Source organism: Amblyomma mixtum, chromosome 5 (assembly GCF_055824585.1).
Source record: "Amblyomma mixtum isolate Tamu chromosome 5, ASM5582458v1, whole genome shotgun sequence".
Taxonomy (NCBI): Eukaryota; Metazoa; Arthropoda; class Arachnida; order Ixodida; family Ixodidae; genus Amblyomma; species Amblyomma mixtum.
In genome coordinates, this window is record NC_143016.1 from 170,281,635 (window position 1) to 170,303,888 (window position 22,254).

General features: G+C 47.0%; 1 protein-coding gene across 3 annotated transcripts in view; it reads left to right on the top strand.

Annotated features, from left to right (window-relative positions):
- Positions 1 to 5,391: 5,391 nt before the first annotated feature.
- Nipped-A (Transcription-associated protein Nipped-A) overlaps positions 5,392 to 22,254 on the top strand; it is a 170,124-nt gene continuing 153,261 nt past the window's right edge. For all 3 annotated transcript variants that reach the window (XM_089546329.1, XM_089546330.1, XM_089546331.1), the window contains exons 1-5: positions 5,392 to 5,684; positions 12,247 to 12,352; positions 13,903 to 13,952; positions 16,810 to 16,920; positions 20,611 to 20,715. In XM_089546329.1, the coding sequence (XP_089402455.1) occupies positions 12,274 to 12,352; positions 13,903 to 13,952; positions 16,810 to 16,920; positions 20,611 to 20,715 (345 nt within the window). In that variant the 5' untranslated portion in view covers positions 5,392 to 5,684; positions 12,247 to 12,273. The remainder of the gene's footprint in view (positions 5,685 to 12,246; positions 12,353 to 13,902; positions 13,953 to 16,809; positions 16,921 to 20,610; positions 20,716 to 22,254) is intronic.

Genomic DNA, 22,254 nt, shown 5'->3' on the forward strand with positions numbered 1-22,254 from the left:
TAATTACACGAGTGATAAATTCATTTCAGTGCTTCATTACACGCTCTCGGTGCACACTCATCATACATATTGATTGGAAAAACGGTTGAATGCGTACGTCGAAAACAAAAGATGACTATATATGCAACTAAAACTTATTTACAAGATAAATGCACGCTCGCAGCTTCATACACCTCGCTCCATCTTGCTCGCGCATCCGCACAGTCGGGCAACCGCACACACACTGCTCGCCGCTCGTCGTTTTCTCGTCCGCTGTCTTGGTTGTTCTCAGCTTCGTTGACAACCGGCCACTAAAAACACCGAAGCACAAACACAGAGGCGCGCACACGTGCAAGGGCTTACTTGCCGCAATATCCCCGAATGCGCACTCTGGGGGTGAAAGGAACGCCGCGCGACTTCCGAGGGGAAGGGACACTCGCCACTCCGGTCGGAAAATTTGTTTTTGTGTTTTTATGGGGTTCACAGCCCCAAAACAACCCAGGCTATGAGGGACGGAGTATAGTACAGAGTTCCGGATAATGTCGACCACCTGGGTCTGTTTACCATGCACTGACATCGCACAGTACATGGGCGCTGTTGTGATTTGAGGCCCAGACAGAGGGGACAGGCGAGCCAGGCGGGCGCTATCGGGCTGCGTTGACCAAAGGCGCTGGTTTTCGGAGAAGACGTAAGGAACACTGGTGTGGGGCGCCTCTGGAGACTGCGTCGCCGTGAACCAAAGCAGCTAATCCCCTTTGCCGAAGATTCTGAAAGCGGCGCTTCTACCGAACTGCGCTCTCCCGAGGATCGGAGGAGACAGCGAGCGGTGGTGGCGCCGTCTGATCGCCCGCTTGCCCCTGAGCAGTCGGACAAAGCGGGGGTGGACACGGCTGATTTGTCCTTCCCTCCTGAAGGATTCATCGGTGACCGGCGTAACGAAGGCGAAAACAAGATGCCCTGTGCACTGTCTGCCTCCGTGTCGCTATCTCTCTAGAGATCAAAGAAACAGACACCCATCTCAAGACGGCTCGAAACACATGCTCGCTGGTGCCGCTGTATGTCTGCAACAGGTCGCCCTTCAGTAGAGTTAACGATGGCGTGGTTTGAAAACGGCGGAACGACGCGCGCCCGGACGCGGCATTTCGCAGATATGTGACCCAAAGCGTGGAAGCGGGGCTGCTTTTACCCTTTTGGCTGAGCGCACCACCGCCCCTGGCGTGCGGCCATCACTCACGGTTCGAGTGAGTGATTTTCCAGGGGGGTGCAGCCGCCCCCCCTCCGGACGCCCATGCATATGATGTGGGCGTGCGCCCAATCCACACCTTTAGTGAATTGCAAGGAGTCATGGGAGGTTTTGCTACGCAGCCAGGACCTCCAAGAACAAAAAGAGACCATCAGATATGTCTTCGAAGCCGCCCGGTCCCAAGGGATCTCGGCCGTCTGACAAGGACGGGATGGCGAGGCCGACGTCCTGATTATCTGAGATAATAAAGTTTTTCTAAGCTAAGCTAAGCGACGAGACGATCTGGGGCTCTGTCTCTCCGTCTGGCGTGACGTCACAGCGGAGGTCATGCTAAAGGTCAAACGTGGTTACACCGCCGGGACGACGCTGAAGAGCTCAAACTGCGAGCAGTATTGCTTTCGCAATAAAAAAATTGGCGGGCTTTGGTTAAGCTTGGTAGGTTGCGAAAGCAAAAGCGCAGCGCCTCCAACTGAAGGAACGCAGTGCGCCGCGTCTACAGGTCACGCGTGGCTACCGGCCGCTGCTGCAGGATGACTAAAAGCGTCTTCGGTAATTTTTTTATATTTTGTTTTTGATGTTGTTGCGACTGAGATAAACAAAACATAATCTACAGCTGGTATGACGTCACAGCGGCAGTAGCGCCACAGGTGCGCAGCGCGGCAAACACACACCGTAACTGCAGCCGGGCTCTCTGAAGGCGCTAGTTGGTCGCCCATAATCTACAGCTGGTATGACGTCACAGCGGCTGTAGCGCCACAGGTGCGCGGGGCGGCGTAACTGCAGCCGGGCTATCCGAAGGGGCGAGTTGGTTGCCCATATTCACTCCGCTAAAGGTCAAAACTGCGGCCGGGTCACGCGAAGGCTTGAAAGTGCGAGTAGTATTGCTTTCGCAATAAAACAGACAAGCGGCCGTAGGACCAATCTCACCTCACGTTACGACATGGAGGAAGTTTTCCTTCCGCCATGCCTCATGAGCACTTGGATTGCGAACATGGAGGAAGAAAAAAAAGTTTTCTTTCCTCCATGCTTGCGAAGGTGGGCCGCTTGGCGTCGCGTTCCCTCCTCAGTTTTTTTTTCCTCCATGGGCCACGATATGCGAAATTGCTTGGCAGTCTGGCAACACCTCGCCCACAACTTCCGGTTTCCATCTTGGCGCGGTCGAGCTCGTCGAGCTGGTGCATCGTTTGCTATGCGTACTTTCTTCTTGCGAGTGGAATTTCAACAGGCAAGCTTCAGCTGCTGCGTTGTTTTCACAGCTGATCTTTGACCAAATGTAGGTGCTTTCAATAAGCGCCAGCTCACTCCTACCGCGTCCTCAGCTTCCTTGAAGTCTGGCGCTGATGATCGCAATAATCGGCACTCGAAAGTTGGTTGGAAAGTCGAACCGTGACCGTGTGCTGTTGTCGTTTTAATGCTCGCATTAAAGCACCAGTTCAAGCATCATGCATTATCATGGCTATTTTATTCCCAGGTGGACACGAATTCATCTGGTAGGGTAGCGAGCGGTTATTTTGCGCTGAGTGCGCACGTGTGTTGACAAACTTCTGTGACAGTGCGAACTTTCGTTCGCGCCGACGCCAGGAGCTTCGTGCATTGCAGTATAATCACACAAGACCCTCGACCAGCTGCGTAATTCGATTCCTTTACTGTAATGTGCAATGCGCATCCGCGGTTTTCAACGTCACCGTTTCAGAGCCTGGCGTCGGTTGATTTTCGCCACAATTCGTTGAAACCGCGTCCTGCTTAAGACGCAGTCAGTCGACATTAACAAGAGGAAAGTAGGCATGCACATATAATTCAAAATATTGTAAGCAAAGACGCAACTTTTTTTTTTTTTCAGATAAGCACTTAGCCACCGCGGCGGCTTGATTAGAGAAAGATGCTACAGCTGTAGGTGCATGCACGGACTCGATACGCTGGTCAAGCTGTGTGTGCAGGGGCGAAATTAGCATGTTCGGTTGCTTCCGAAACGTAATTAGCTTACTCCCAAACTTGGACAAATGGCTTTGTTGCGAAGCAAGCTGTTGGAGCTTGCCCCAACGATAATAAAATCTGATGGCCTGAAGCGTTTTCAGAACACTGTTGCACGTACAGGCGCGGACAAAAGTAAACGGAGCACTCAACAGTCTTCGAATATTTTTCATGCGTCACCTAATTGAAATTTGCAGCAGTGGTACGCGAATGCTGGTAGCGGAGGTTGGTGGGCTTTCTTGTAGACAAACAACGCTTCTTCATTACCAATGGAGAAAGCGTGATTGCACTTCGAACGCAATCACGTGCTCCGTTTACTTATGGCCGCGCCTGTACTTTCTAGCTTAGAAATGTGTCCCTCCTTCATAATAAAGTAGCTATATTATTCGCTTCTTTTTTTTTTTTAGATTTTCGTCGCTGCAGATATCGAAGGTATAGGAATCCTCAAGAAATAAAGCATTCGCATCTCAGTTTTTATACGTAGGGTGTATTGCTTCACAAGGACTCCTTAACGCGCATAACATATGCGTATGGTCCAGAGAGTTTGCTTGCTCTTGAACACGGGAAACTAATTGAACACGGGAAAAACTTAACTGAACACGTAGCAAACTAAGCAGTAATCGGCATATGGTTCTTCGAGTGAACTTATTTCTCCACGGCAGGAGCGATTGGCCCGCTCAAAAAAATTTCCTTGTCTATTACGTTGTTCAAGTATGCGTCTATATATATTCACGCCCGACCGGAGAGTTGATAAATGCACGAAATCGGCTTCTAATTTTGATCAGAGACAACAAAGGCTGTGGTCCTTATCTTAATTTAAACGCAAATCACCTCGAGAGATTTGTCAAAAATCAGCGCAGAAAGCGAAAGCTGCGCACTAATCCGCGTGCTGACACATGATACCTCGCATGGCGTTTTGTGTTACTAATACGTTGGGACGGAGTAAAAAAATAGAAAAGCGAAAAGCTGGAGCGCACCTAGTTGTGGCACGCATCGCAGTGTCTTTTCACAGTGGAGAGGGTAGCGCAACACTGCATCGGCATTTTACTTTTCAAACGAAGCGCAGCCGTTTTAACCCAACGCTGGGCAGCGGTTTCGTTTTCTACCAACATGGAGGACTTAGTTCTCGGAGCGCCGAGAGATGGCGCTGCGCATTTCGCATATCGTCTATTAAAAGAAACAATTTTACGACATTATTTTTGAGCCCTGTTCATATGAGACGTAGGACGCATATACGCTCGATGTTTGATCACTTTCTCCCAAACCGTTTTGGTAACGCCCAGAACAAGGTAGCGCCGTCTTCGAAATGCGTGGACAACTAAAAAGTGACGTCATAATTAAAACAAAAACGCGACGTTGAAGTCACGTGTTTTAGTGACGTCATATTTGTGACGTCAGCGTCACGTGCTGCTTGGCGGGAAAAATAAACTGCTGAACGCCGCGACGCTTCAGCGCGACACCCGACACGAGACCGAAGCAAGAAGACACGACGAGTGCCGACCACCAACGCTATTTTTAGGTAGTCAGTTCTCGTTGTGCCTTTTTCCTTCGTCCTCGCCTCAGGTGTAGCGCTGAAGCGATGAAATGTGACGCCGCCAGACAGGTTATCGCTCGCACATCGTGCAACCGCACACCTCTTTTTTGCGTACGGGGGCCCCATGGCCACAGACGATGCCCTTTTGGGGCAAAATCGACAGAACCGCACCCAACCGAACGAAACTACACAGAAGCACTGGCAAAAGGGAAAAGCGGAAACTGTACACGAACGATGCACACCAAGAACTCGAGCAACAAGCAACGAGGAAAAAGTAGGGCTAGCAGAATGCTCAAAAGATATGACAAGCATGGAGTTTTTCTTCCTCCATGATGACAAGGGTATGACATCAGAGCACCGTCAACCTTGGCATCGTCCCGCTGCCATTGCCGCTGCTCTGAGCGAACGCTGTCATAAAATTTTTACAAAGCAAGCGCTATACTTTCTAACAAAATGCACAAAACTAAAACATTTTAAAAAGTAATCACTGCAATTGTTTTCGAATGCTTTTGAAACACAAAATATGTCCCAATTATTTTCCTCTGCTAGTCGTGTTTGTCCACTCATTTCATTTTGGCGCTTTAGTTCCACCCCTAATTTAATGTCGCTAGCACTTGGACTGCTTGGACCGCATTAACCGCATTCGGGCTCCGGCTTCGCGACCTATTAGAACAGCGCTGCCCAGAACCACCCAGAACGCCTTTGACGCCGTCGGCCGGCTGGCAACATGGGAGAGGCGTCCATGGCGGCGATTCTGGCGCTTGTTTGTCAAGTTGCATGTGCGTTGTTGTTGAAGTAGTGGGCCCGGTTAATCTCCTTAACTTTCCGTCGTTGAACGGTATACGTTTACTTGGGACACTAAGCACTCGACAGTGAGTTTCTGCTGCCACTGCAGTGTGCATCGCGATGTGAAAGTCATCTGTGTGCCGTAGGCAACCCATCAACGCTGGTTCTGAGGTAGGTCTTGTTCCGAGTTCCCCGTTGGATCTTGGTAGCTGCGTTCGTGTCACCTTTGTTCAACTTTCGGTAGTTGACTGGGTCACATTGGTTGTCGTTTTTCTTTTTCTTCATAAGCGCTGCCTATTTTTTGGAGCAGTGCATGCGTGGATGCCGGTACTACTTTTCATCGTGCTACCTGGGTAAACATTATGTGCATGCATGTATTTCGTGCCCGTGCTGAACTCTGTGTTCTGTAATTGCGAACAGCTTTCTATATTCTGGTGATGGAGGTACATGCTTTAATTTTTTTTTAGTGGAAGAGGTCAGTTTGGTTCCCTGACGCTTAGTGGTCATGAGATGCCGGGGTTGAAATGACTGGCTCTGTTTTAAGTGATTCGAACGGAGCGTTCATGAGACGCTGAGGTTGAAACGATTGGCTCTGGTTAGTGATTCGTATGGAATACTTAGTTGCAAAAGTATTTTTATCTCTTTAAAGTTATGTTTAGGCTCTCAAGGTGTGCTTGGAAATACCGGGACCTCTGCCATGCTTTTGCAAAAAAAGAGAGAGAGAAAAAGAGACCGGCGGAAGCACAGCAGCATTCCTCCTAGTTGTGAAGTTTGCTATTGGCTTCATGGATTTCTCTTAAAATCTTATGTTCAAGTACTTGGGGGTTGAACGAATATGAGAATCAGCTGTGCGGGGCGATATGGCTTGTTTGGGTTGTGAGTTAACCCTCAGAATTTAGTGTGCTGCTTTAGTCAGTTGGAAATGCTGATTAGGTTGCTTGTACTGCTTGAGAAGAAGACTGATGCCAAGATTCACATGGGAGGAGCTAGGCATTCAGAGTTGTTCATTGCAGCCGCGGTGGCTCGGCGTTCGGCTGCTGACCCTAAAGACGCGGGTTCGATCCCGGCCGCGGCGGTCGAATTTCGATGGAGGCGAAATTTTAGAGCCCCTTGTACTGTGCGATGCCAGTGCACGTTAAAGAACCGCAGGTGGTCGAAATTTTTGGAGCCTTTCACTACGGCGCCCCTCATTGCCTGAGTCGCTTTGGGGGACGTTTCTCATCCAAAGAAATTCAGCCGCCGCGGCCGGGATCCGCGGTGGCTGAATTTCTTTGGATGAGAAATTCGAGGCCCGTGTACTGTGCGATGTCAGTGCACGTTAAAGAACCCCAAGTGGTCTAAATTTCCGGAGCCCTCCACTACGGCGTCTCTCATAGCCTTAGTCGCTTTGGGACGTTAAACCCCATAAACCAAACCAAACCGTTAAACTCCCATAAACAGAATCATAAACCAATCTCATGATCCGGATCAGCGGTCACTATGTGCCCTAAGCAGACATATTCTCTTACTACTTCCAGCACCTCGCTACCAATTGCGAACTGCTGTTCTCTTTGGTTTTCTGCATGTTAATTTTTAGCCCGACCGTTCTGCTCTGCCTGTCTAACTCATTGATCATGCTTTGCAGTTCATGTCCTGACTTATCAGGGCAATGTCATCGGCGAATCGCAGATTACTTAGGTATCCTCCATTAAGTCTTATCCCCAACTGTTCCCATTTCAGGTCCCTGAATACCTCTTGTAAACAGGCGGTGAACAGCATTGGCATGATTGTGTCTCCCTGCCTGACACTATTCCTTATTGAAATTTTATTGCTGACTTTATGGGGGGCTATGGTAGCTGTGGAGTCGTTATAGATATCTTTCAATATTTTCACATAGTACTCTTCTACACCCTGATTCTGCAATGCCTGCGTGACAGCTGAGGTTTCCACTTAGTTGAATGCTTTCTCATAATCAATGAGCTCTGTCACCTGATTGATAATGTGAATATGGTCTATTGTTGAGTATCCTTTTCGAAAGCCTGCCTGATCATTTGGTTGATTGAAGTCTAAGGTCGTCCTGACTCTATTAGCGATTGGTTTGGTTGGTTTGGTTTATTGGGGTTTAACGTCCCAAAGCAACTAAGGCTATGAGGGACGCCGTAGTGAAGGGCTCCGGAAATTTCGACCACCTGGGGTTCTTTAACGTGATTATCTTAGTAAATACCTTATAGGCCACAGACAGTAAGCTGATCGGTCTGTAATTCTTCAGGTCCCTGACATCTCCTTTCTTATGAATTAAAATAATGTTAGTGTTCTTCCAAGCTCTAGTTACGCGCGAGGTAACAAGGCATTGCGTATACAGGGTGGCTATTTTTTGTAGCACAATCTCCCCTCCATCCTTCAATAAATCTGCTGTTATCTGATCTCTACCAGCTGCTTTCCCCTTTTGGATTGCTCCCAAGGCTTTCTTTACTTCCTCCTTCGCTACTGACAGGATGTCTCATTGCAGTGCTCTACTGCCTCTCCCATTAACATTCTGATTACATTCACTACTGTATAGATCTGTGTAGAATTCTTCGGCTACTTTAACTATCTTATCTGTATTACTAAGGGCATTGCCATCTTTGTCTCTTAGGGTATACACCTGATTTTTACCTGCACCTAGTTTTCTCTTCACTGCTTTTAGGCTACCTCCGTTCTTTAGAGCATGCTTGATTTTCTCCACGTTAAACTTCCTTATGTCGGCTACCTTGCGCTTATTTATTAACTTCAATAGCTCTTTTAGTTCTGTGAAGTTAGACGTCCTCATGCTTTGGCGTTTCTTAATCGGATGTTTAGTCTCCTGAGATAGCTTGCCGGTATCCTGTCGAACCATCCTACTGCCTACCTCTAAGGCGCACTCCATAACGGTAGCTGGGAGATTATCGTTCATTGTTTCAACATTAAGATTGCCTTGCTTAGTTAGAGCCAAATATCTGCTATGCAGCGATATCCTGAATTCCTCTGCTTTCCCTCTTACCGCTAACTCGTTAATGGCCTTTCACTAGTTTCCTCTGTTCCCTCTTCCAATCTAAGCTAATACGAGACCTTATCATTCTGTGGTCACTACAACGGACCTTTCCGAGGACCTCCAAATCTTCTACGATACCAGGGTGAGCGCATAGTGTGAAGTCTATTTCATTTTTAGTTTCATCACTGGAGCTCTTTCACGTCCACTTCCTGTTTGCTCGTTTGCAGAAGAAGGTATTCATGATCCGTAAATTATTTCTATCTGCAAACTCTACTAATAACTCCCCTGCTATTCTTAGAACCTATGCCATAGTCACCTACCCCCTGGTCTCTAGCCTGCTTCTTGCCTACCTTCACATTGAAGTCGCCCATCAATACAGTGTACTGTGACTTTACTTTATTCATTGCCGATTCCACGTCTTCATAGAAGTTTTCAACGATCTGGTCATCATGGCTAGGTGCAAGCGTCTAGGCCTGTACCACCTTCAGTTTGTACTTCTTATTAAGGGTAATTAAGATAGCTGCCACCCTGTCATTAATGCTATAAAACTCCTCTATGTTGCCAGCTATATTATATCCTGATTGATGAGGAATCCCACACCTAGTTCTCTTTTGTCCACTAATCCACAATAGCACACCCTTTAGTGCCCACTCTTCAGTGCTGTATGCGCCTTATCTGTCCTCCTGACATCACTAAGCCCCATGACATCCCATTTAATACCCGCTAATTCCTCCAACAGCACTGTTAAACTAGCCTCACTGGATAAGGTTCTGGCGTTAACTGTTGCCAGGTTCAGTTTCCAATGGCGACCTGTCCGGAGCCAGAGATTCTTAGCACCGTCCGCTGCGTCACAGGTCTGACTGCCGCCTTGGTCAGTTGCTCTGCAGCTGCTGTGGACTGAAGGCCGAGGGTTGATTAGTTTGTTCATAGAAGGTTGCGGCCAAGTACTACACCACGATGGCCGAATCCTGTTCTGTTGAGGGAGTGCTTTGTCGGTTCTAGTCACCGAGATTAGGCTGAACCCCAGGCCTGGTTATGCAATACCATCAACGCGCGGAGTTTTTTTTTTTGACCCGGTGGAGAATTTCATGGCACCGGGATTCAAACTGCGATCCTCTTGCACGCGAGGTGGATGCTCTACCTCTACGCCATCGTTGCTTGGTGCCCCTGAAAAATGGCTGATTCCACACCACCAGACTAATTACCTTGTGCAGTCGTTAAGCAATACAGTGCCAGTGCTACTAAATAAGCTCAGTCTACTAGTTTTAATAACGCTCTAATAATACCCAGAATTTTGCGTTCAATGCGTCTAGAGTGACCCGTGTTTCGTTGGAGCGACTCGTGTTTATTTTTTGTGACATAAAATGGTAGCGCATGAAATAAAAACATACCTTTGTTAGTTTCATCTGTCATGTGTGCAATTGCCGATTTTGTTGTAACATCTTGTGCATGTTACCACTAGTCTGTATAATGTCTTGATATCTTCTATACATTTACTTCACCTCTTATTTTTGTAAAGTTATGATAAAATGTCACTTTTTTTTAGTTACAGCAATAGATATCTTGCATACATTTTTTTGTATTGATGTCACTGTTGCCTGCCGCCGGCTCCCAGGCCTTGTCGAGCTGTTGCTACAGCTTTTTGCCTGGGAGACCGTCAACATTGTGAAATAATGAAAATCATAGTGAGCATCATTTCATAGCGAGAATATATGTGTTCTGGTTGATATGACTTTATTTTTCTTAATCTGTGATCACGCAGTAGTTCTCGCAGATAACACTCGTTCTCTTAGTTGTTAGTATTTCGTTATGTTCAGTTAACCTTCTCTAAAAGGCAGTTGATGATTAGATTGCAGTGTGAAATGAGAACGCTACAATGTAACCCCATCTTGTTCTAGAAATGAAGTTGGAAATTTACGCTCGTCTGGGATTCTTTCTGTTGGCATCGTGTTTTTTCGTGCAGTTGAAATCCAGCATCGTATTGTCCGATCAGCCCCAGAAGTCTTAATACCTGGCAGAAGTCCTTCGGAGCCGAGAAATATTTAGATCAGCCAAAACGAGCACCCCTTTGCTTATATCAATGTATTTACAAAAGCTGTAAAGCTGCAATTTACTGTGCAATTATCTAGAGCACAGTTTTTTGCAGTGCGCCTAAGCCTCAGTATACCAGCAGATGGCAATCAACACTGAGTTAGCATTACAGGCTGCTATTAGGCACATCACCGTGTTTGCTTGTGCCTGTGTCACACAGGCATAAGCTGCCCAAAGACAGAGCTTCCCGAGTGAAAAATGGGGCATCGCAAAGCCTCAGCAGTGCAAACCGAAGCACGTGGCGATAAGCTGATTAGGCATGCACATCGCAAAATGGTGGCCACTGTGATGTCGGTGCAAGCTTCCGATAATGACTAACACCTCATTTCTTTTGGGGGAGGGAAGACTGTGTGTTCTTTATGTTGATAGGAAAAGAAGCCTGCAATGCTAGAACACCATTGCTAGCATTGCTATTATTTTTGCTCATTCATTTTATGTAGATCATACTGTTATAGGAAAGGGTGAAATCTAGGCGCAACAAGTATAGGAACATGCGAATGTAGGCACGGGAACTTAAATGAAGAATAGAGAAAAGACACTGTCGCCACTTCATTTAATAGTGAGGCGGCTGAGAAATTGTGGTTAGCAATTTTGAGAACAGACTGGTTTCACCACGCACAGCCTGAATAGTGGCCACGTTGTGTGTGGTCCTCTCTGCTTTATTGTTCCTCCTGAGCTTGAGGCAGCTTTGGGACAGATACCCAATCTAATCACGTTGTAGCTTATCACAGTGGCGTTTTCCCATGGGCGTTTTCTCTCGCACACTGGGAGTTGAACATCTTATCAGACTGCGATAGTACACATCTTAGACATGCTTGTTTTTGTCACTGAAATATGCTCTCTTCGACGCGAGACATAAATCCTCTGGTTGTAGTTTGAAGTTCTGCTAGGAATATATTCATTCCTCCAAATGGACTTACTTTGATCTGGAAACAAGTCATATGGTATGAATCGGTGTTGCAGTTTTCATAGTTGCATACATTACTGCGCTTTTCCTGTTCTGTCCATGCATGGTGACCAGCCAGCTCTGCAAAGGGCTGCAACAACTGGCTTCCGGTGTGGCAGTGGGGGCACCGTGAAACTTTTGGTGAAATTGGTCTGTTCACGTTGCACCCTGGCTGCGAAGGTGAACATGATCTTCTGGGAGGAAGAATGCATTACTGCCTAATTACTACGCAGGTTGCTGCCTGAATACCTGCAGTTTGCCTTAATGGCTTTCATAGTGGTAGTTTATGGGACGTCAAGCATTGTTTGTCATTTTTAGGTACAGTGGGATTCTGAGAGTGGTGGATGACTTTGCTCTGCCTTCTGGTATGCCTGTGGAGTTGTTTGTACCATTTGCAAAAACTCTGCTTGGAAGTCTGGCCATTCCAGGAATCTTATTTGAAGCTTGTATTTTTTGGACATTTTTCATTGAAGAAAGAGGTTCGTCATGTTTTTCTCATGTAAAATTTCTCACCGAAGGAGTAGTCTCCCCATATCTGCTGGTGGTAAATCTGCCCCTCGATAATCGGCTTTATGCGTCTTTGCACATAGCGGAAGCACTCAGCCCGTAGATGACATAGCAGTCAGAGTGTGGTTCCTCTGTTCACCAGCAACGCCTTGTGGCGCCTCACCTGAGCCCTTGCTGAGTGGCCCTGTGCTTTGCTGCAGGGAGAAGACTCCTCTCTGCCGGCCAGGATGGCGTTGACACTGGACCCGCTGACACAGATCAACACTTACCGGTCCTTTGTGTCCATGCTGGAGGACCCAGCTGCAAGTGAGTTGACGGCATGCCACGTTTTCATTTCGCTTGAAGCGTTCAGGGCTTGCATCATAATGGATGAGTGACTAAAGAGGCTAGCGCTTTTTGGGACAAAGGGATAGAAACAGGCAGGACGAGTTTTATTCTGCACTAGTCTTTTTTAATCAATCATGAACCATAGTCCAACTTTCATCCTTGACATCATAATGAAATAATTTTCTCGTGGTGCTCTTCCAACTGAAAAATACTGTGGTGCAACGACGACGACACAAGAAAGAAAAAGGCTACACATGTTGCACTGCAGTATTTTCAGCCATGCACCAACTCGCCCCACAGGCCGTTATTCTAAAGTGCTCTTCTAATGCTGGCACTAACTCTTGGCTCTTCTAATGCTCAAAAATGGCAACACGAACAAGTAAGGGAACAGGACGAGCGCTGGTAGTCCTGTTCCCTTACTCGTCCGTGTTGCCATTTTTGCGCTGTCATGTCTTTCACGAATACGCACCAACAAGCCCCGCTGCAAGTACTTCTTCTAATGCTGTCACTCATTCTTGTCAGAGGGGAAGCACATATGATTGTTCTTGGCAGTATCCATGTATGGGGCAGAAACTGAAAGTATAAGAAAGAGGTTTGCGATCAAATTATATACAATGCAGTGAGCTGTAGAAAGGAAAATGACAGGTGTAACATTAAGAGACAGTAAAAGAGCAGAGTGTATGCGGGAACAAATGTGAGGTTATGATATTATAGTCGAAATCAAGAGAAAGAAATGGGCTTGGGCAGGGCATGTAATGCGAAGACAAGATAACCGCTGGTCCTCAAGGGTAACGGACTGGGTTCCAAGAGAAGACAAGCGTAGCAGGGGACGGCAGAAAAAGTTAGGTAGGCGGACGAGATTAAGAAATTTGCGGGAATGAGGTGGCCGCAGCTGGCAAAGCACAGGGTTAATGGGAGACATGGGAGAGGCCTTTGCCCTGCAGTGGGCGCAGTCAGGCTGATGGTGATCACCCTTGCACTATCAGACATCATTAATCATTATTTTTTTTACAGTTTGCGTGTGTGGCATGTGCTGTTTTTCATATAAGTGGAAACGAGGGATGTCAGGTGGCAATGTGGCGAGCCATATGACAGGTCAAGTCTGCTTGCGCCAGGCCAGAGCTGCCCTGGAAATGTGTGCTAATGTAGCAGTGGAGGAAAAGATGATTCCTTGGTGTGCTGACATTCGTCAGTGCTAAAGGAGGCAAAAGTGGATGGCCATTAACACTCTAGAATTAATCAGAGGCTGCTGTGTAAAGACGTGATGTAAGATATGTTATGCTACAGATGTTTCAGAATGCTTCTCTAATTGATTACTCTTTCTTGGGTGCTCTTTATGCAGTGGCTAGCGTAACCCTTAAGTGGCTATGCTGGAGTTGCTATTTCTGCACTAGAATTTTTGTTTTGTGTCCCCTTTCAAGCACATCTGTGCGGCCTCCGTTTGTATGTGCTTTGTGTAGTGCTCAAGTGAATGCAAGGTATAATCCTCTTGTGAAAACCGCTTGCTTTTTTTTCTTTTTTTATTTCAGAGGATGAGAGTAAGCTGAAGGCAGTTCAAGAACTAAGTGAGGAGCTTGAGGTAAGTTTGGTTGTCATCTGCATTAGGCTATTTTTGTGCTGAGTGCAACTTGTGAGACACCTTATTCAACTACCATATTTGCTCACATAATTTGCGTGCTTTTTTCTTTAAATTAGGACTTAAAAAGGAGGGTGCACAAATTGCATGGAGATTTCGCAAACATCTCCTAAAGAAAAAAAAAGACTGCACAAGGTTATAACACGCAATACCTATATACTGCATGTTGCCACCTGTATATCAACCCCCTGACTCACACTGCTCGCTGGCCAGGAAAAAGATCACTGAAAATGCAGTTAAACGTGGATATAACGAAGTCGAAAAAAGTTAGGGATTTTTCGTTGCATCCAGGTTTTTGTTTCATGCAGTTTTCGCGAGAATACCCAAAAGGGCAATGCAGAACGGAAACCAAGAAAAGAAATAAGTGTATGTGAAGTCACCTTGAAAATGTTAGCAGAAAACCCTATTACCCGATGTGATAAACACGGAGGAGTGTTCTGCGATCGCGCTGACAGTGCGACTGCTGCAGCAGCCGCCGCCACCTCCGCCGGGGCTTGCGCAATGCTGCTACGAGTGGGTTGGGGAGAAGTGGAGAGACAGGAGCGCCATGGCTGAGGTAGAGGAGAGTGCGTGCAGTTGCGCTGCTGCCGTAGGCTGGTCGTGGAGGCGCATGCTTCTTCCCGCATATTCCCTGTTTTCTTCTGCCCGCCACCGTTACCCCAGGAAACGGACCGTTCGCATTGCGTCACTGGCGCTCTCCGCCGTCTCCGCTCCAGTGACCTGACGCGTGAGAGCTATCGGTGCCAGAATTGCGGGAGCAACCGCACAAAAGCGATGGGTGCGCTCTGGTTGTGCCACTTCGTTTTTGCTATGTTCTAACAATTTTCGCTGCTTTTGAGCGTGAACTGTTGCAGTGCCACGCGGTATGGTGTTCCAAAAGTGAAAGCAACGGAGATCTGTCGATGGCCCTGGAGCATGACACATTGTCTCAACTGTTGTTGCTCGTTGCTATCGCTGATGTTTGTCTCGTGGCAGTTCATGCTTTATCGTCATGAAACTTTTCTGCCAAATTTCATAACTTGGCACAAGCTAATGGACAGTTGGCTTAGTGAGTTCATTATAGCAAGGTCAACCGTCGCAACACGTTTGTTGCATAGAGGTCTCAAATACACACACTTCAATGGGGGTGGCATTAGGGAATTAAAAAACTTCGTTATGTAGAGGAATTTGCCATATGGAGGTTCGTTGCATCCAGTTTTAACAGGACGCGTACCTGTTCCCGCCCTGCCCATGTTGTTCTTATGGGATGGCATGACTGTGCGTGTGCAGCTAAAAGCAATACAGTCAACGGCCGATTTTTCGTACTCTGTAGGGACCGCAAAAATACTGAAAAATTGCTCCGTCTGGAAAATCGAACTTCACTGAAAAAAATCTCAAACTTATTGCCAGTGTGGCGGAGGAAGGGGTCAGTTGTATTGCACAGATCCTGAATCTCCTCATGTCTAAATTTTGCGCGTTTGCATGTTTCACAGTTTTCATAGCAAACTGAAACGTGCCATTGCCATCATGCGCCTTGAATCTGCTCTAAAGAACTCATGCTATCATAAAGTACAGGAAAGCTTTAACGTACAGATCCAAACGCTTAAAACAGGCAGGCTTTCCTTCCCTGGTGATAAGCTCTGTCATGGAAGCATTGCTGAAAAAGGTGAAAAAAGTAAGAGAAAGAAAGAGTGAGGAGGGTGAAGTATCTGAAAAGAAAATCAAAGCGGGGGTGATTCCATACTCCCACAAAGTGGTTCAGAATCTCAAGCATGTAGCTGTGAAATACAAAGTTCCTGTGGTCTTCTCTGCCCCCAGAAAACTTGCATCGCTGTGTCGAAAGATTGGAATTGATAATGACAAGTAGCCAGAGTGTGGGATTAAGCATGGAAACCCTTTTGTTAAATGTGTTGAGGGGGGGGGGGGGGGGGGGGGGGTAGTTTATAGGATCTCACTGATTTGTGGGAAGGCGTACATCAGCCAGACAGGCCTATGTATTAATGAAAGTCTAATGGAGCATAAGCGTTCGCCAGGAAGTGGTACCTCGTCACATTTGCCGCATCATCGCAAGGACTGCGGCAAAGAAGAGCAGAAAATTTGTGAAGCAAAGCTCCAAGACACTCAGATATTATGTAGAAGCAAAGATAAGACTACCCGTGAATTGCTAGAAGCCCAACCGGATTTGAAAAAGCGGGAGTTCCTGTGTTCGCACCCCATCGCTCGTATTTCATAAGAATGAAAGTACGTTTTTAGATAAGTTTAGAAAGAGCTGATTCACTTTTGTACCCTCCATTGTGGTATCTTTGCCGTTGGACATGTCATTTACCTGTTGTTTGTTGTGTCGTTTTTTTTTTTTGTCTCCCCTTCCACCAAACCAAGAGGAAGGCGTTCCTCTTGGCTATAAATAAGCGGGTCCTGAATTCAGTAAACAGTTGCAAGTAGCGCCTGTCTCGTGTTATTCTTTGTCTCTGTGCTTTATCTACTCAAGCTATGCACCAATTTGCCCCAGAACGTGTTCTAAGTAACTGATACTTGTGATGATTGTGGGTTGGACAGTGCGGGCTGCTCGTAAGCCAAGACAGCCCCTGCTTGCCCTTCAGGTTTTTCCATTGCTGCACAACTTGACTGGATGGGAATGTTTGTGCTAGTGCAGAGGGGGCAACCGCAGCCGAGTGAGTTACAGATGACTGGTGGAAGCAGCCGGAGTGCACAGTTCTCCCGTGCGTGCCCCATGCGCTGTGCTAGTGTCAGTGTGGATGTGGAGGGGGTTGCAGTTGACGCTGCGAGGGAAGTCTGCCTGGTTGGGCGTGTGTTGTTGCAGACCATTGTCACCTCGGTGCACTACCCGACGTTCCTGGACCATGCGATGCGGGTGTTCCTGCGCATCCTCCAGGAGGGCAAACCGCAGTTCATTGCTGAGCACAACATGCAGGTGAGGAGAGGGCGGCTTTTCACTGGGCTGACCGCTGACCGCATGGAGTGCGCCATGTGGTTAAGGCTCACTAGCATCATCTGCGGTTGGGGGACGAGAGTTTCGGAGGTGAAATGTTTCCTTTTTCCGCGTAGAGCAAGGAAATTTGGCTTGCTTATTGGAAAGCCCACTGAACGCTTGAATGAAAAGTTTCACTGGAAAATCTTGCGTAGTTTTGACATAAATTTTTATATGATTCATTGCTGTATCAAACTTGCAGACAGGCTGGCTTGACAACAAAACGCAGTAGAAGCTGGCGGTCACTTTTATGTTTTATCTAAGGAAATGGTTGATGCTGCGACATTTTCCAAAAAGTTTTGGCACCTTGTTTCTTTTTTTTACTACGCAGAATGTTCTATCCGTGCTTGCGTAATGCACTCGTTATTGTCATGTCAAATTAGTGATGACATAAAGAAAGGAGCAAGTAATTAAAAAATATAGGAACGTCACTGCATAAACAAAAAGGATCAAGGAACACAATACGACAAACCGCATGAAAGTCTGTTGAGCCATTGTCGTGCTGCGCTTTCTGCGAGCAGGGCAGTTGGGTAAAAAAGAATTTTGAGAAAACTGGCATTTCCACGTAAATTTCAGCCAGTTTTGCACTACCAACAGTCGCAAACATTTCTAAAGTCAGTTCCGGGCTATTTTCGGGGAACATTTCTTGGGATATAATTTGAAAGAACTTCAATATGAAAAGTGATGTTTTGTAGAATTTCATTTTTTTTTTCGAGACGTTCGTGATTTGAAAGTCTTGTTTCTCCCTTAGGGATGTTCAATTTTTGTTCAGAGTGAAAATCGATTCTGTGGTTTTTTGTGGCTGCACTGATGTTTTTTCAATGGCAGAAAATGTATTTATTGCTGACAGAGTTAGGTTTAAAAATGTTCTCGTCACTTAATTCAGGCCTCTGACGTCTGCTCCAAAAAGGACTGTGCAGATCACCATTAGAATAGACTGATGGCATAGCTTAGCCTCTGGTATCTGCGCCATGAAAAAAGTGCTCCCCAGTTTACTTGTGGCATCAGCTGGTGTTGGTGAGACCTGTATACTTCATTTCTTGTTTCCTTTTCTATCTTATGAAAGTCTGTTGGCGTCTTTGTCATTAGGACGTGACATTCTGCCGAGACGGGTTGACTTCAGTACTTCCTCAGTGTCTCATTAATGCTCGTAAGAGCTGAGCACAGAACAGCTTGAGATGGACGTGCACCCTGGGCGTGCGCGTAGCAAATAACGCAAGCATTGCGTAGGATATAGAGGCACGCTAGCAGAAATGTCGTGCCGTAATGCCTCACTCACTATTTGTGAACTATCCTCACGGTTGTGCAGCTTAGCACTACTGGCTTAAGAAGGGACCATGAGCGGCTAGTTTAAAAAGAAAGTTTAAACTGTGCATCACTTTTGACCACACAGGGACATCATATGTTTCACCGATGAAAACCAAAAATTTGTGTGTAGAAAATGCTCACGGTCCCCTCTTAAGCAAGACGAAGACTGTTCAGCCTTGCAACAGGGAGCATGGTTCACAAATAGTGACAAGAGGCATCATGGCATGACACTTCTGCTGGCGTGCCTCTTTGTATATCCTACGCCATGACCAGATCGGTGTGATACGGCGAGCTCAGCTGGCGGCAGCATCCAGCGGAGCCCTGGAATAGGGGCAACCGACCGTTGAGGAGATGGACTCATCTGACCGCATAAAAGCACTTGCGCTAGAGCTGGATAAAGTTGTCATACTATCTATCTATGTAGAAAATAATATTTGCTGAAAAAAAACTGAAGTGGCGTTCTCAAATGAATACCAGAAAAAGTCTGCTGAATTTTCGGAAAATAAAGTCTGAAAAAGTCCAACGCTTATACAGGGTGTCCAGGCTAACTTTAGCCAAGGGTTGAAAAATAAGATATTTGAGGTAGGCCAGGGAAACCACTTGCATACAGCTACCAGCCGGCTTGCTCATCTAGGCAATTTATTGTATTGCTATTACCATATTTACTCACATAATAGGTGCACTTTTTTTTTTTTTTTTCAAAAAAATCTGGCTCAAAGTTTTGGGTGCGTCTGTTACGCGGGGTAAAATTTCCGGAAATTTTCCGATTCGCAAAATTGAACATACCTCATAAACGCACCCGTGTCGGGTCGCACTCTGTTTTCCTGAAGGAAATACTATTGAAAAGAAAAAAAGATCCATGTAAGGGCCCCACCCAAACTTTCCCTGACCCACGCGAGAATAGCCTTCGAAAAGCACGCGCCGTGGCCTCTGCGATCGGCTCCGGCTGCGAGCAACGGGCGCTTGATCGCAGAGGCCTCATGCACACACAGGAGCTTCCAGGCGCTGCCCACGGAAGGCACCGGAGACCAAGGTCATCATCATCATCAACTTTTTTCTCCGCCGCGAGCTATCGCTTCTCATATCGGCATTATCATCACCACCTCCAGTTTTGCTGTCAAAGGCCCGGGTTCTGCAGTAACGTGTTCATCGTAGTTGTGGCTTTCGTGTGCTGCCGCCGAGCGTTGCTATTTTAGCACGAAGGGCAAGTACCTTTATAGCTACACGGCTTGGAGTTTGCTCTTGAACATGGCAAGTGTGCAGCGGGCAGGAAATTCGATGTGGCCGACAAGTGGGGCAGTTGCGACTGTGTTGCGGCAAAACTTTGGTGGACCTAAGTCAGGAAGGTTTCCGGCTAGAGATGAAGCTTTCCAAACAGACGTTTAAAAGTGAGCATCCCTGAAAGTTGAGTGCAGCTGTTCCACGCGACGTTGTACGTGCTGTGGGTCCACAGCAGCTGCGACGGCAGCAGCACTAGTGAGGACTAGTAGTCAGTTCAGCAAAGACTGTTAAAATAAAGATTGGGGGTTGTGGAGGGCGGGGTCGTGTAAATACAGTATGATCACAGTGCCAAGTTCAGGGTGCGCCTATTATGCGCGGAACTAAAAAAATCTGATTTTTCGCCACCAAACTGGGGGTGCGCCTAGTATGCAAATGCGCCTATTATGCGAGTAAATACGATAATTAAGGAGTAATTAAGATAATTGTTCTAAATGTGTAAATATTGAATTTAGACGGCAGATGTGAATAGCAATGAAAAGAGACGGCAGATGTGAGCACCTTCAGAAACCCCCATTCTATATACTTGCGATAAAGAAAGCCTCACGCTTATCTTTTTTCCGAGCTGCAAAGAAAGCCCGCGAAATACAAAAAAAATCACGTGAAAATTCACGCGCCTTGATTGTGCTGCTCTCAATCCTGGCTTGAGTGAACGAAATCAGCTGCTGGTATGGCGAGATAACATCGGGGTTAGCTGGTTGCATGATACATTTTGCACAAAAATAAGAGCGTGGAATGGAGATCAATATACCCAGACCACGAGCTATGGCTGCATAGATTGAGAGTTTTGTCACGTCAGTGCAATACCTTACATATCTGCTAGAGCCTTTTGCCGTGTTCTTGAGCTTCCTTGCGAACTTGCATGCGAACTTGGCATTTTTTTTGCAAGCTTTGAAACACCCTCCAGTCGCAGTGTGTGCTTGTTCCATTCTTGTGGTGGGAGGCCATTCCAGTTGGTAGTATCATAAGCGGTGACGACAGAAGCAGGGAAGAGATGTTGGTGCTGCGGTTTGCTCATTCCCTGCAACGCGACTTTCCCCCCTGCAGCAACTGCGGAAGCTCATCCTGGAGATAATCCATCGCATCCCGACCAATGACCACCTGCGGCCCTACGTCAAGCAGGTCCTCAGCCTGATGTTTGAGCTGCTCAAGGTGAGCAGCATCCCGCTTCTACTCTCTCGGTCTCCCATTCGTGGTGACCACCACCTCCTCGGATCAATCTGCCTGGCATCTCTCTCTGCACCGGGGTGTTCTTGCTTGCTGGTGTATGCTCTGAACATGAATATGCCTGTATGGGACACGGCGCACTCCCCGTAAGCGCACTAAATTTGTCACCTTGACAGGGGTATTAAGGCAAAAGCCTTTAATGCCTCGTCGTAGTCGACAGAAGGTTGTCAGCAGAGGTGTCACGCTTTTCGGTTGGTCGAAATGGTTATGATGTCAGAGTGCGCGGATTCAAAGTAATGAGGTCACCCACGGATGCCTGACGCCCCCTTTTGGAGCAGACGACAACGAATAAAATAGTTGTCGTCCGCTCCGACAGGGGGCGTAAGGCGTCCGTGGGTGACCACATTACATACCTCATTACTGCGAACAGAGCCATGGATACAACCGAACTCATCGAAGCAGAGAGAGAGAGCCGTGCTAAAGAAGCAGTCAAAGCTGGCAGTCAAGTGTGTAGTTGTAATGTGTAGTCAAAGTGTGTAGTCAAATAAAGCACTGGCATAGCACAAACAGTCTTGCAGTCAATGCCAAACAGTACGCCAGGAAAGGCTTTCGCCTTGCAGCACTTTAGAGAGCCAAAGTGCCCCCTGAATTTTTACTTGCCCGCTTGACAGGTGTATAAGCTGTATAAGGCACTCTAAGTCTAGATCATTGGCCCTGATCCAGAGTTTTCAGTCATTTATAAAAGCAGAAGTAAGGCAAACCTGCAGTGATGCTTTGAGCCCTCTCGCAAACTACTTGCTTGATTTAATAATAAATTGCTTGTCAGTCTCATCGTTCTGGTCATAAGTATGCGGGCTTCACTAGTGGCCTATGCCACTAACACAGCTAGTTGGCTGAACCGAGCCAAACGGATGGCTCTTGCCAGAACAGATGCTGCCCGCAAGTTGCACATTGTGTCCTGGATGACAATGCTTATTATGCTGAGAGCATGGGTAATTGAAAAAAAAGCCCCATGGAGGGTGGTACTGTTACGAGGAAATTCTCGTGAAGGTGTATAAAAGGCAGCGAAAAGAGGCAAAGATCATGAAAAATGGTATACACAAATTGCACTGTGTTTCCTTTTAGGATGTGGAAGGTGTACGTGAAATTATATGTTCAGCTTCTGCATATTTTAGGGTAGTGCTGAGCAAGACAAATGCATGTCTGTCGGTGCACTGCGAGGTCTGCACGGAGCCCAGGGTGTGATGAGAGCAAGATGCTGCAGAGGAGCTCCCGTGTGTCCGCCTTGTCTCTCAGGGTGCCCGGTTGAGCTCCTGTGATGGTCTGTGAGCTGATAAGATCTGACCTCTTGGCTCCGGGGCATGCCTTGCACGCTCGTTGCTTGCTGGCAGTTCAGCGATATCCGTGAATAACAAGAAGCTGATGCAAATTCACTGTGAAACGAGACTCTCATTTGACCTTGGGACCATAGGGACAGGCCAGAGCCACTCCAGGGCAGACAGGAGTTGAATATACACCTGTTGT